The following is a 14,805-nucleotide window of genomic DNA, read 5'->3' as shown; positions in this document are numbered from 1 at the left end:
AAAGGTTTCTGGAAAGGCTTACTGGGTTCAGTCCCCAAGGCCAGAGTATTCGGGCTCTGGGCCCAGCACGGAATCTCGCAGCCACCCCGGCAGCTAGGAAGCCAGAGCAGGGTGTGCCAGGGAGCCGGGGTCGCGTGGGACCCACTCCCGGCCGCGCCAAGGGTGGGCAGGGGCGCGGGCTGGATAGACAGCGTCAAGAGCCCGCCCGGTCGCCCCTCCCCTGGGCGGGGCCAGCCCAGACGGCGCTGACTCAGCAACGCGAGGGGGAGTTTTGTCCCTCCGCGGACCCCGTTTCTCTGGGCCTCAGCCCTCCGCCGCCACCGAGCCGGTTCCCTCTTTCCGGCGCTCCCAGTGCGAGTGGCAGGTCCGGCCGCTGAGGCAGCGAGCCGTGGTGTAACCCCGGTGCTCCCCCTGAGAACCCCGAAGCTACCGGTCCCCAGCCAGGCGGCGTGGCCACCATGAACAACGCGGGTGAGGCGTCGCTCTTCCCCGCTGAGGCCCTAGCGGGGTCCTCTCTGGGGCTGCTCAAGCTGGGCCCTGGGGGCCCGGCGGCGGGGAGAGAACCGGGCCTGGGACCGGGGGCGAAGGCGGGAATGGAGCTTTTAGGGCGGGCTGGAGCGGTCTTGGAGGGAGACAGCACTTGGGGGAGGTCGCCAGTAAAGGGCTTCGCCGCCGCAAGGGTCATCTCAGGATGGTCGGTTCCCCGAAGTTGGAGCCAAGCAGTGGGAGTCCGGGATCGGCCCTCTAAAGCCTCCTTTTGGTGTTAGAAATACCATTTGGTCTTCCAACAGGGCTGAATTCGGAGAAGGTAGCTGCTCTGATTCAGAAACTGAATTCCGACCCTCAGTTCGTACTTGCCCAGAATGTCGGGACCACCCACGACCTGCTGGACATCTGCTTGAAGAGGGCCACGGTACAGGGTGCCCAGCATGTGTTCCAGCACGCTGTGACTCAGGAAGGCAAGCCAGTCACTAACCAGAAGAGCTCAGGTGAGGTCTCACAGCTCCTTGCACACTTTACTGGACCTTCCTGACAGCGCCCCCATTTTGATGTCTTTAAGAGTGGTCTTGAGTAGAAGTTTGTGTTGAAAGAACTTGAAGTAAATTTCCAGAGAACAGGCACAGGAAAAGGCAGATCCAAGGACGTTACCTTGTGACTTATTTTGGTCCTCTGTTTGGTCCTTAAGCACTGAAATGACAAGTCCATGGTCATCTGTTTGAATGTAATTCACTGTATGGTGTCCTGAAGTTAGGTGACTTTAGCCTGGTGTCTTGGAGATACCTTGTTTTGGTACAAAGGGAACCATGCAAAAATGTTCATGATCCAGAAACTCCCCAAAATGTTCTTGCCCTGAAGGCCATACACAAATATATGAAATGGAAAAGACACGATGTTATTTTTAAGTAGGCTTTTTGGTTGCAGTTTGAGCAGATGTGCTAATGGGCTCACTTCCTGCCAATAGACCAGTTTGTAATACAGAAAAATAATCAATTCTCATGCCTCACTCCTCAAGAGCTCTTGTTCTGTTGTCTAGCAGTGCTGTCAGAAAAACAGCTACGGTGAAACATTGGTTATCCAGGAATCTAAATAAGGAGGACATTCTTATAACAAAATCGTACTAAAAGAACTTTGTAAAGTGTATCCATTTAAAAATTATTCCCAGTCTATTTTTTTTAAAGATTTTATTTATTTATTTGACAGAGATCACAAGTAGGCAGAGGCAGGCAGAGAGAGGGAAACAGGCTCCCCACTGAGTAGAGAGCCCGATGCGGGGCTCAATCCTAGGACCCTGAGATCATGACCTGGGCGGAAGGCAGAGGCTTAACCCACTGAGCCACCCAGGCACCCCTCCCAGTCTTTTTTTTTAAATTTTGTTTATTTATTTGAGAGAGAGAGAGCGCAAGTTGGGGAAGTGGGGGAGGGAGAAGCAGACTCCTCACTGGGCAGAATGAGCGATGTGGGGCTTGATCCCAGAATCCTGGGATCATGACCTGAGCTGAAGTCAGACACTTAACTGACTGAGCCACCGAAGCGCCCTACTCCCAGTCTGTTTTGACAGAAAGCAGATCAGTCCTTGCTGAGAGCCAGTCAGAACTCAAAGAGTATACTTCATATGGATATTTTGTTGTATGTAAATTATACCTCAGTAAAATTGGTTTTTATTTTATTTTATTTTTATTTTTATTTTTTTTTAAAGATTTTATTTATTTATTTGAGAGAGAGACAGTGAGAGAGAGCATGAGCGAGGAGAAGGTCACAGAGAGAAGCAGACTCCCCGTGGAGCCGGGAGCCCGATGCGGGACTCGATCCTGGGACTCCAGGATCATGACCTGAGCCGAAGGCAGTCGTCCAACCAACTGAGCCACCCAGGCATCCCTAAAATTGGTTTTTAAATGTTAAGGGAAAAAAAAGTCATGACCTTGCCATAATTACTGTTTTGCCATAGTAGGATGTGCTTGGGATGGTGTGGACTGTCAGGCTACAAATGATCCAGTTAGTAATGTCACAGTGGCCCTACACAGTCCGGATTTCAGTGACCTCTGGAATAGATCAGGTCTTATATATTCTGTAGTAACACTGTTATTTACAACAGATACCAATACTACATGAGCTATGTAGTTTATTTTCATGCAGTTTTCACATTAACAGTTCATCCAGATTTTTTCTTTACTGAGAAATAATATATAATATATATAAATAATATATAAGTATAATATACTTATAATAATAATATAGGAGAGGTGGCATCCAGACAAACCCAAGGTAAAGATGAGCTAAGTCATTAGTGACTTTCAAAAACCGCTATAGTTACTTATTTTTAATTGTTTTTTCTTGTTACAAAATTGTTATTTTTAAAAAAAAAGATTTATTTATTTTGAGGGGGGCACATGGGCAGTGGGAGGGCAGAAGGAGAGGGAGAAAGAATCCTCAGCCAGACTCCCCTCTGAGTGTGGAGCCTGTTGTGAACTCTATCCCAGTACCCTGAGATCATGACCTGAGTTGAAATCAAGAGCTGGCCACCTAACCAACTGAGCCACCCAGGGGTCCCACAAAATTATTGTTCTTCAGTGTAGAATATTTGCAAAATACCAACAAGTATATATTTTTTTCTGTCAGGTCTTTATTCTGTGTGTGTGTGTGTGTGTGTGTGTGTGTGTGTGTGTGTGTGTTTAATATAGGTGGATACCTTACATATTGTTAGGTAACCTGTCTACGTTTCTCACTTACCAATAGAGCACAAACATAAGTTCATAGGAGTAAAGAAGTTATGCCCAAAAAAGAAGTCAAGGTTTTTCCCTCTGAATTTTCCTTTAGGAAAGAGAGAGTTACCCTACCCTACAGAGATCCTCGTAATGAGCACTCTTGGCTAATTTATTTTGAAGTAAAATACAATTTGGCAAGCACTTTACTCTGAAATGACCTCAATCTGTGCTAGTTTTGGATGCTTATAGAGATCATTGGATTGAATCAGTTTTTTAAAAAGGTGAAAAATTTGAACATAGTATATTCCTAAGACAGGACCTCACATGGAAATGTTGGCTATCATTATAAATAGGCCAAAGATCACTTAAATCAGTACAGGTAATGGTAACATTGTAGAGTTCATGATTATCTGCTTACCAGACAAGTTAAGAAGATGATTGTATAATTGGCACTGGCAAACAGTTTTCAGGAACAGCATCATGCATGAATTCAAAACATTGCTGTGACTCAAACATAATAGATGGAAGAAAGATGATGTGTTCTAATTGTAAGAGTGGGTCTAATGATGGCAAAAGCACGATACCAAGATACAAGTGAAGAGTGAATCAGTGTGAAAATGACATATGTGAAAGTGAAAAAAACAATGCTACATCAATTTATTAATGTTAACATGACTTTAAATATCTGTATATATTTAAATTACTAAATGTTGTAGGTGGACATTTACTATTTCATCTCTATTTTTTAATGTCTGTATGATCCAGTTAGCTAAACAATTTTTTCTTTTTTTTTCCTAAAGATTTTATTTTATTTGTTTATTTTTGAGAGTGTGAACCTGTGTGCAGGGGTCAGGGGCAGGGAAGTGGGGCAGAGGTAGAGGGAAGAACTCCAAGCTGGCTCCACACCCAGTGCAGAGCCCAACACGGAGCTCTGTCTCGCAGTGAGATCATGGCCTGAGCCAAAAGCAAGAGTTGGATGCTTAATCAATTAAGCCACCCATGTGCCCCCGAAGATTTTATTTTTTAAATAATCTCTGCACCCAATGCAGGGCTGGAACTCACAGTCCTGAGATCAGGGGTCGCATGCTCTACCGATTGAGCCAGCTAGGCATCCCAACAACTTTTTCTTTTTAATTCTCTTGGGAGACTGGGGATTGAATTATGTTAGGGTCATCTTATATTGAAGCATATACTATATGTTCCAGATTAAAGGGTGGGGTCTTTTTAAAGCTTTTGTCATATATTGGTATTTCATACCTGTTTAGATCTCTATCCAGACTGTATAATAATGCTGTTTCCCAAATCCATCCCAATACTGGGCGTAATCAGTTAAAAAATAATGTATCCCCACCTAACATTTTGAAAATGTTTCTTTGCCATTTGTATCTTTTTTGGCCAGTATGTATTCATGATCTCTGCTCATGTCTTTCTAGCCATATCTCTTTTTCTAATGTGATTTTCTTAGGTGATTTGTATTGGATTCTTTAAATGATATGTAAGGAGAATTTTTCATATGTTAAGGATATTAAGTCTTTGCATATATATTTCAAATGCTAATTCCTACCTTTCTTATTTTGGTGTTGTTTTAATCTTCCTGTTCTTTCTGATTTAGTTTTAAATTGTTCAAGATCTTCTCATGCATTCAGTTTTGGGAAACAGGGATAGGACAATGTTGTAATCTCTGTGAACACTCAGTCTAATTTCTTGGTTTGCTTTCTTGTTTCAGGGCGATGCTGGATCTTTTCTTGTCTGAATGTTATGAGACTTCCATTCATGAAAAAATTAAATATTGAAGAATTTGAGTTTAGTCAATCTTATCTCTTTTTCTGGGACAAGGTAGGGGACTGATCTTGCAAGATTCTTGTTTTAGTATCAACCTTGATAGGGACTGTCTCTTCATTTCTTGCTTTTCCAGTTGTAGTTTGCCTTCCATTATAGATGGGACACCACTTATTCTGATTTCCAAAGTATCAAAGGTTGACTCTTCAAAGGCAGAACTGCTTTTGTTTGGTAGGTGGCTACTTTTTTGCAAGGAAATGATAAGTCTACTTACTGACTCACCTACTGCTTCTTTGTTTCTTAACTTATTTAAAATATTTTATTTTGTTTTTAGTAATTTCTGCTTTTACCATCTTTATTTAGGTTATTTGGTCTTTCTAGGACCTAATTTCCCATCTCTGGGTAGTACTTATATGAAAAACAGTAAATAATTTTACGTAATTTTTTAATTTTTAAAATGTACATCATATAAGTGTTCATTAGATATTTACTGATTAAGACTCTAAATATCAGATTTTGTTTCAAAATAAAGCAGTGCATGGTTTGGATAAACTATTGGAATGTAGCTATAGAAATATAAGAAGAAACTTTAAATATTCTTATGAAGCCAGATACTGATACTTAATTACCAACTTTAGTTTAAAAATACCTACTGTGGTGGGGCTATGGTAGGCCCAAACTCCTGTTGTATTGCTAGTGCCAATAAAAGTTTTAGCTTTCTTTTCCTTTAATTTTATTTAACTTCTCTTATCTAGGTTGAACGTTGTTATTTCTTCTTAAATGCTTTTGTGGAAACAGCCCAGAAGAAGGAGCCTGAGGATGGTAGGCTGGTGCAGTATTTGCTTATGAATCCTGCGAATGATGGCGGACAGTGGGATATGCTTGTCAATATTGTTGGTAAGAGCCTTTCTCTAATGGAACTGAAACTCAGCATGATCAAGCAAGGACCTGTAGTTGGGCATGGGCTGTCTCTTTGGTGGTTATATGCAGGGTAAAATCAGTCCCCCAGAAGGATGTACAGTTAGCTCTGAGAATTTTTATCTCATACTCTCACCTTTTAAGTACCTTTCTTAAATGAAAGGTAAGGAGATAGGTACTGTGAAGAGTTGGTTGGGGAAGAAACGGTTGTATTAAGTGGAACCAACTTGCTATGAAAAAGTTTATCTTTTGTCCATCAGTGTAATCAAGACACAGCTGTTTAATAACAACTGCAGCTGTTTAATAATATCCTCGTTCAAAAAAGTGGTGTCTTTTGGGAAAACCTCATCATGCTGAGCTCTTTACATAGTATTATGGATAAAAAGAGCAGAATTCTTTCTTAGATCTATTGATAAATATCCAGATTCAGTGACCTGTTTATTAATATGAAGCATAAGGTCGTTAAGTTTTCTGATTTAGACCAGCAAACTATGGCCTGTTCTTTAAAGCGATAGCTATTTTTGCTACAGTTTCTAGTGCTGGAGTATGCTTTTACCTTATTGAACACCAAAAATGTGTTTTTTTTTTAGAAAAATATGGTGTCGTCCCTAAGAAATGCTTCCCTGAATCTTATACAACAGAGGCAACCAGAAGGATGAATGATATTCTGAATCACAAGGTGCAGCATATGGAGCAGGGTGGGATTGAATTTAGTGTACTTACCTTAAAACTCTTAACTGATTTTTAAGAGGGATTCCTGGGCATTTCTTGTACAGTTTATGTACAAGGTAGCTACTCAGTGTCTTTCGCAGGCAATGTAGCTACATATTAACTTCAAAAATAATTGAGCTTAGAGAGGTTTTTTTTTTTCTTTTTAAAAAACTTCCACTTTTATTTCTATTGATTTAAATGTTTTCTTTTTTTTTTTTTTTATTTATTTATATATTTTTTTGACAGAGAGAGAGCACAAGTAGGCAGAGCGGCAGGCAGAGGGAGAGGGAGAGGCAGGCTGTCCACTGAGCAGGGAGCCCGATCCGGGGCTTGATCCCAGGACCCTGGGATCACGACCCGAGCTGAAGGCAGCTGCCCTATTGACTGAGCCACCCAGGCGCCCCAATTTAAATGTTTTCTTATGGGTACTGAGGAAAGAAAGTCCCATGCTTAATATGGGCCATAAACCCATTGGGTTCTAGTGGCTGGGAGAATTTTATGTTCTAGTAAAACCAGAGAGAATTATTTGTGAGACTTTCTTAAAGAGTATGCAGAGTTCTGAGGCGTCCCCAAACCACATCAGTATAGTTTATCCACCCACTAAAGATTTGATGTAGTCACTGAACTGCTTTTTATTGCTTCAGTTATCTTAGTGAATCATTCTTTTTCGCTACATAACCCATTTTCCCAAGGTGGGAGATATATATATATATATTTTTTTTTTAATTTTTAATTTTTAATTTTTTGAGTGAACTCTGTACCCAACGTGGAGCCTGAACTCACAAACCCGAGATCAAGAGTTGCATCCTCTATTGACTAAGCCAGCCAGGCACCCCCCCCCCCCCCCCGCAAGAAAGGTTGGATGCTACTCCACCAGCCAGACCTCTTTTTTGAGAACTGGGAGTTTCCAGAATCGCCTCTCTTGATCTACAAGGCTGAGATTGGATTTGTCACCCCTGGGAGAAAGATTGGATTTTAATATAAACTATAGATGTGTTTCCCCAATATTAGAAGTAGGTTATTTTCCACCCAGGAAACTCAGAATTCTTATTCACAGGTTAAAAGATCCTTAATAGTATATCTTTGGATTTCATTTTAGAGGAGAGCAAGATCCTTTTTAGAGCACTGTGGTTAGATTTAAGACTCATCTTTATCTCAGGTACTTTCAAAATTGAAAACAACAAAAATGAAAACTATAAGGTTGGCATAGCTATTGTTATAATGATTTGGTAAGGAAGGAGAAGTGAACAAGCAGTAAAATTCTAAATAAAAATCTACTAGAGTGACTTAGTGGCATAATAATCTTAAGTCTCCTGCTTTTCCTAGGGGTGATAGGCATTATGGAATCAGACGTTTTCCCCATACCCAGGCCCATATTGGCACAGAGGGTATCGTTAGTTGCAGAGCAGGAACAGGTCCCTCTAGAATTCTTTGGGAATAAGCCATGTTTTTTCCCTGTATGGAAAGTTTTGGCCATTTTAAGTGGACTGGTTGGGGAGATACATACATGTTTTTATGAACTTTGCCCTGGGTCTTGGTTTAGTTACACTTTAAAAGAACTAGTACTGGTCTACTAGGCTCATTTATATTGAAGTTGGGTTAACTGTTTGGAGTACTGAATAAGTTTCTGTCATAGATGAGAGAATTCTGTATACGACTACGGAACCTGGTACACAGTGGAGCGACCAGAGGAGAAATCTCAGCCACACAAGATGTCATGATGGAGGAGGTAATAACAATTATTTGGATTTTTTGTGACCATTCTAAAGAGCTCTCAGAATATTTCCATCTGTTAAACTGATTAGGAAGCACAGTCATCGCAGTAAATGTAGAATTGAGTTGAAAATTAATTACTTTACAACTAAAAAACTGAGGTGTAAACTTTGTATTTTAATATGGGACTTGCACTTAACATCTTCTAATTCTCAATTTAATGTTCTATACAATTCATTCTTTTATTCATTTCATAAATATTAATATCTGCTAGGACTTTGGCACTAGGGATACAAAAAAGAGAAAGACATAGTCTCTACAAAGTGTTCGGTCTCTTGGAAAAAGAAACACATGTTTAGTTATGGTATATCCTGTGTCACAGGTGTGTAAAAAAGGATTTTTTAGTCCTCTAGGACTCCCTCTTAGAGGAGGGAGTAACTAATTCAACAAGATGAAGGTTTCATGGGGGAAGATATTTGAACCAGCTCTTAAAAAACAACAGGAATTTATCAGATGGCTGATTGGGAAGACCATTCTAGACAAAGGGAATTCCATGTACAGTGGCATGAACAGTGGTAGAATCCTCAAAGAACAGTGTAGCTGAAACAGTATCTTGTGTGTGATTGGTAGCAAATAAAGCTGGAAAGGCAGGGCTGTAAGGGATCTTCGGTAGTGGCCAGGACTTTTGGCTTTATTTTGTAGGAATAAAGATCGGAAGCTATTGATGGTTATGTCACTTAAAATAAGTATGTAAAAACATTTTGGAAAACATGAAAAGCATTAAGCAAATATTAGGTGGTAATATTTATTATCAATGCAGTTAATCTTTATTAAGACTATACATAATAGGGGCGCCTGGGTGGCTCAGTGGGTTAAGCCGCTGCCTTCGGCTCAGGTCATGATCTCAGGGTCCTGGGATCGAGTCCCGCATCGGGCTCTCTGCTCAGCAGGAAGCCTGCTTCCCTCTCTCTCTCTCTCTGCCTGCCTCTCCGTCTACTTGTGATCTCTCTCTCTGTCAAATAAATAAATAAAAAGTCTTAAAAAAAAAAAAAGACTATACATAATACAGATGGATATGTATCAAAGTATGAATTACTTTGAGAAAAGAAAAAGCATTTCCCTTTTTCATCCAGTGGGCCCATTACTAGTGGGTTCCATGACTAGGAACCAGTCAACTAATAGTTTCCTTTCAAAACTGTTTGTATAGAGTTAAAGTGGCCTAAGTTTTTCACTGCCATGGACAAACCTAATGCTTCACTTGTGTTTTCCTTTGAATTTCAGAGAACCAGTTAAAGTGTAGTTGAGAGCGTGGTCCTTGGAATCAGACTGTCTGAGTTCTAGTCTTCTCATTATTTAACAGGTGTGTGACCCAGAACAGGTTCCTTAAGCTCTCAGGTCTGTTCAAGTAAATGTGTCTAGCCTAGTGCTTCACATAGTAGCTGTTTTTCCTTTCCTTTCCTTTCCTTTCCTTTCCTTTCCTTTCCTTTCTTTTCCTTTCCTTTTTCTTTCTTCCTTTCCTTTCTTCTCTTCCTTTCCTTTCCTTCTTCTCTTCTTTTCTTTGTCTCTTTCTTTCTTTCTTTCTTTCTCTCCTTCTCTTTCTTTCAAATCTCAAGCAGACTCAGCGCTGAGCGCGGAGCCCAACATAGTGCTCAGTCTCACAACCCTGACATGACCTGAGCTAAAACCAAGAGTAGGACACTTTACTGACTGAGCTACCCAGGCGACCCTGTTACTTAAATATTCATTGAATGAGTTGGATGCAGGGGTTTCATTTTGCTAAGTGCATTTAAGTTATCTCCTATCTACCCCTTTTTTCTAAGGATTCCTATTTAAGAGAGGTATGTGAGAGTAATAGGAAAAAGTAGTCTTTGGAGTTAGGTATGGATTTCAGTTTTGGCTTTATCACTTACAGCTCTCTGATATGCGGTAATATGCTTAACCTATCTGAGATTCAGTTTGGGATTTAAAATATATTCTTCATTGGATTTTTGTGGGGATCAAATAAGGAATTAGATAGAAGAATGCAAGCCATGGTCCTTGGCACATAGCAGTTGTCCAGTATGTGTTAATTCTCTTCCTTCAAGCTTGGAATGATCTCTCTTGTTGAGGCCATATTTCCTGCATGATTTGCCTTCATTTATGATTATAGTAAAATGGTAGGGTGTAGTAAGCATAAAAGTTCTGTAAACAGTTCTGGAAAAGAGCCTAGATAATATTTCTTACAAATTGTAAGCATCCTGTTGGCTTTTGTTTTTTGCTTTAATGATCTTTCAAATAGTGTATCTAAGATCCGTGTGCTGACCCTGGGATTGGCTGATAAAAATTAAGGCAGATATATTTCATATATTTTTCCTTCCCTACTCCTATCTTGGAAAAATAGTAAAACACCACCTTACGGAGTCCTGAGTATGGTGGATGTTTTATAAGATTATTTACCTAGTGATTCTACGTAAACTGTTGACTCCAGAATTCTGTGTGGTCCCTGGTCTTTAGATTTTTACAGACCCCTAAACCCTTCTTTATTGATTATGACTCTTTGGTAATGAAGAGTCTAGCTCTGGTTTTAAAGCCACAAATTAGTACCTATGATTTGCCTAGCCTTGTAGGCACATCAAAATAATGACTAAATCAACAGCCATGAAGCTCAGATGGCTTTGAATGAAATGTGTTTGTACTAAAGGCATTATTTAGAGAAGTGCAGGTTGCTTGTTGTGATGCCAGACCAGACAGATCCGTTTTGGAAACATGTAGTCCCCTTTACTGCAGTGTTTTCTTGGTGCATCTACTTTTTTTTTTTTAGCCTCCAGATCTCCTTGGGATTATTAATGTAGTCTCTCAAAACTCCATTAAAAACAAAACATAAAGACTGGAAACAATATTTACCAGTGCCATGAAAAGAGATAGGAAGCCATTATGATGTGCTGAAGAAATTCTATAGCAGTGGCTCTCAGCTCTTAAAACTGGAGTATGGGCCTAGGCTTGCTCCAGGCATGCAAGATCAGTTTCCCTGAGACCGGAGTCTAATTATCTGTATTTTTATTTTTTATTGTAAAGACATCTTTGCATAAAAAACATTTTCTAAATAATCAAAAATATAAGAAGGTATACAGTGAAAAGTCTTCTTTCCATCATGTTCTCCATCCTTCTAGTTCTCCTGTATCCCCCAACCAGTTTTTTTAGTTTGTTTCTATATTAGTTGTTAGTTATCCTTCCAGAAACCTTTTTTTTTTTTTTACAATCCAATATGAGTTTATATTATTTTCCTCCTTTTTTTGCAGAGGCGTTATTCTATTACTCATAGTGTTCTGCACAGTGTTTTGTTTTTTAACTTAACAATATGTCTTGGTAATCTTTCTATATTGATACCTAAAGAGTTTCTGCATTTAAAAAATATTTGCATAGAATTCTGTTGTATAAATGATTTATTTGGTCCTTAGTAATGGACATTCTGATTATTTCCAAGCTTTTATTAAAAATATAATAAGTAATCTTGTACATACATTATTTTGCATATATGCTTGTATAATTGTAGGTATATTTCTAGAAGTAGAATTTTTTTTTTTTAGGTAGGCTCCATGCCCAGCATGGTGCCCAATGCAGGGCTTGAGCTCACAACCCTGTGATCTAGACCTGAGCTGAAATCAAGAGTTGGACACTTAACTGAGCCACCTGGGTGCCCCGAAGTAGATTTTTTTTAAAGTAAGCTTTACTACACCCAATGTGGGCTTGAACTCATGACCCTGAGATCAAGAGTTGCATATTTTACTGACTGAGTCAACAAGATGCCCCAAAGAAGTAGAATTTTTGAGTCAGGAAAATATTCATTTGTAATTTCAGTATGTAATGCAAATTATCTTCTTTGGGGATTATACCAGTTTATACTCACATCAGCAATGTCTGATAGAACCTATTTCCCGTTAGTTTTACCAAGGCAATATACTTATCAAACAACTGGATACTTACCAGTCTGATTGATAAACGATTTGATAGGTAAAGTATCTCATTGTAATATTTTCTTACTTTGAGTGGGGTTGAGCATCATTTCTGTGAACTGTATATTCATATCTTTAACTTGTTTTTCTTCTCTTATAATTTCTAGGTACTCCTTACCTTGGCCCTTTTTGATATAAATTGCATTTTTTTCCTTTAGTCTTTTGTTTATCTGTGATATGCTTTTTTCTTGCTATGCAAAATTTTTTACTTAGATATAGTAAAATTTGAAATTTTTTCTAGTTCTTAAGTAGAAAGACTTTTCTCTAATTATGAAAGAATTCTTCCATTTTCTTCTAATACTTGTAGGGCTTTGATTTTTGTATTGGAATCTGTAATCTGTTTAGAATTTATCCTGGCATAGGGTATGAGGCATGGATCTAACTTTTTTCCCTGAAGGCTACCCAATTTACCGACATTTTTTTCCTTTCCATCCTCTCTCTACCCCTTAATTTGATGCCATTTTTATCCTTTTAAAGCCTCTGGACTTTCAATTCTGTTCTGTTTATTCATTTGCCAATAACTGTATTTAGTTGCTGGAGCTGCTTAGAGTGTTGTAATATTTGTGAGGCTAGTCCCGTCTCATTCTTCTCTTATTGTTTTCCTGGCTAATTTTGTTTTGGCATCTAATTAAGGCATCTACTTTTTTTTTTTTTTAAGATTCTATTTATTTATTTGACAGAGGGAGAGATCACAAGTAGGCAGAGAGGCAGGCAGAGAGAGAGGGAGAAACAGGCTCCCTGCTGAGCAGAAAGCCCGATGTGGGGCTCTATCCCAAGACCCTGGGACCATGACCTGAGCCGAAGGCAGAGGCTTTAACCCACTGAGCCACCCAGGTGACCCAAGGCATCTGTACCAAGGCATACTGTGTGAAGCATTCTGGACCCCCACAGCACTCAGTCACATATTTCTCAGTGCCTGTTATATGGGAGGAGTTGCAGGTAATACATGTTAAGTAACTTACATTTAGTAGGGGAATAAAATAAGTAATACAAAGTGAAGTAAAGTAAATGTCTTAAGAGATATGCAAGCGTGTCTAACTCCAAAGATGGAATTGGTACATATTACTTGGGGGATCAAGGAAGGCTTCCTAGAGAAAGTTGCATTTGAGATACACTTTGAATGCAGTAAGTTTGGAGTGAAAGGCATTCTAGATAATGCTTATGGGAGAATTGGCGAGCAGTGAGTAGGCTTTTTTACCGAGAGTCTTGGGGAGGAGCAAGAATGGTATTTCTCAGAAAGTGCTGTGAAGTCTGTCTGCATTAGAATCATCAGAAGCTCGTCAAAAAGTGCAGATTTCTGGGTCCCACGGCAGATATACTGAATCTGAATCTCTGGGGATGGGCCCTGTAATCCACATTAAATTAGTGATCCTGAGACACACTGAAGTTTGAAGCTAGAATAATGTGGAAAGTTAGAATTAGTCATAACATCATGAGAGTTTTGAATATTAGTATATGTACTGCTGAAGCAAGCACGAGTTTTGAATATTAGGGTAAGAGTTTAACTGAGTAGGAAATGAGCAGGTAGAAAGATTGGAGGGAGTGATGTCAAGTAAAGCTGCCCTTTAGGAGATTAATTTAATTAGGTGAAGCTGGAAGGAGGAGAGTTAGTTAGGAGACCAGTTATGAAGCTGTGGCAGTTCAGGTGGGACTGATTAGGCCTGAACAAGGGTAGTGACAGTAGAAATGGAAAAGAGGGGAGAAACTGAGAGCTCTGAGAGGAAAAATCTCTATGACTTGGCAGCTTACCTACCAAGAATTCATCATTAAAAATAATGTTAAGGAAATGAATAAATACAAACAAGAGAATCAGATTTATACATACAGACCACAAACTGATGTTCACCCAAAGGAGGGGGTTGAGGGGATAGGCAAAATTTTGGGGTGAAGGGGAGTGAGGAAAAATGTTGGTACTCGTTAATTCCATAAGCATTAATGGAGTACCTACTGAATACTAAGCATTTCTAAGTGCTAGCGGTATAGTGATGACCAAGATAGACATGGTCCCTGCTCTCATGGACTTTACATACTAGTGGAGGGAGACAGACAAGTAAATGAACAGGAGCTATCTGATGTGATATGTACTTTGAAAAACAAATAATATGGTGATTGATGAGGTGGTCAGGAAAGGCCTTTCTGAGGTCAAATTTGAGCTGAAACATGAGTAACAGGGAGACCAGCTATGCGGAGATGTGGATACAGAGCATACCAGACAGAGGGGACAGTAAGTGCAAAAGCCATAAAATGGGAGAAAGCTTGGTATTTTTGAGGAACAAAGGAAGGCAGTGTGGCTTGAGCTTGGAAAGAAGGTGAGAATGGTTGGAATGGGTCATGTAGAGGAAAGGAGAACATGCGGCCTACAAGCCAGGGTAATGAGTTTGCATTTGTAACCATGGCAGTTAAAAAAAAAAAATCCCTCTGAGTGTTTTGAGAATGGATAGTAAAATAAAGAGAAAAAGTAGGGAGACTAGTTAAGAGGCTCTTCTGGT

General features: G+C 39.6%; 1 protein-coding gene across 1 annotated transcript in view; it reads left to right on the top strand.

The window, feature by feature from the left end:
- Positions 1-249: 249 nt before the first annotated feature.
- Positions 250-14,805, top strand: part of BLMH (bleomycin hydrolase) — a 46,741-nt gene continuing 32,185 nt past the window's right edge. The window contains exons 1-6 of the mRNA XM_047707679.1: positions 250-471; positions 792-989; positions 4,930-5,039; positions 5,738-5,879; positions 6,491-6,579; positions 8,248-8,340. Coding sequence (XP_047563635.1) covers positions 459-471; positions 792-989; positions 4,930-5,039; positions 5,738-5,879; positions 6,491-6,579; positions 8,248-8,340 — 645 coding nt within the window. The 5' untranslated portion in view covers positions 250-458. The remainder of the gene's footprint in view (positions 472-791; positions 990-4,929; positions 5,040-5,737; positions 5,880-6,490; positions 6,580-8,247; positions 8,341-14,805) is intronic.

Source organism: Lutra lutra, chromosome 16, assembly GCF_902655055.1.
Source record: "Lutra lutra chromosome 16, mLutLut1.2, whole genome shotgun sequence".
NCBI classification, from domain to species: domain Eukaryota; kingdom Metazoa; phylum Chordata; class Mammalia; order Carnivora; family Mustelidae; genus Lutra; species Lutra lutra.
The sequence above is the reverse complement of the archived record's forward strand: the minus strand, read 5'-3'. Positions and strand labels throughout refer to the sequence as shown.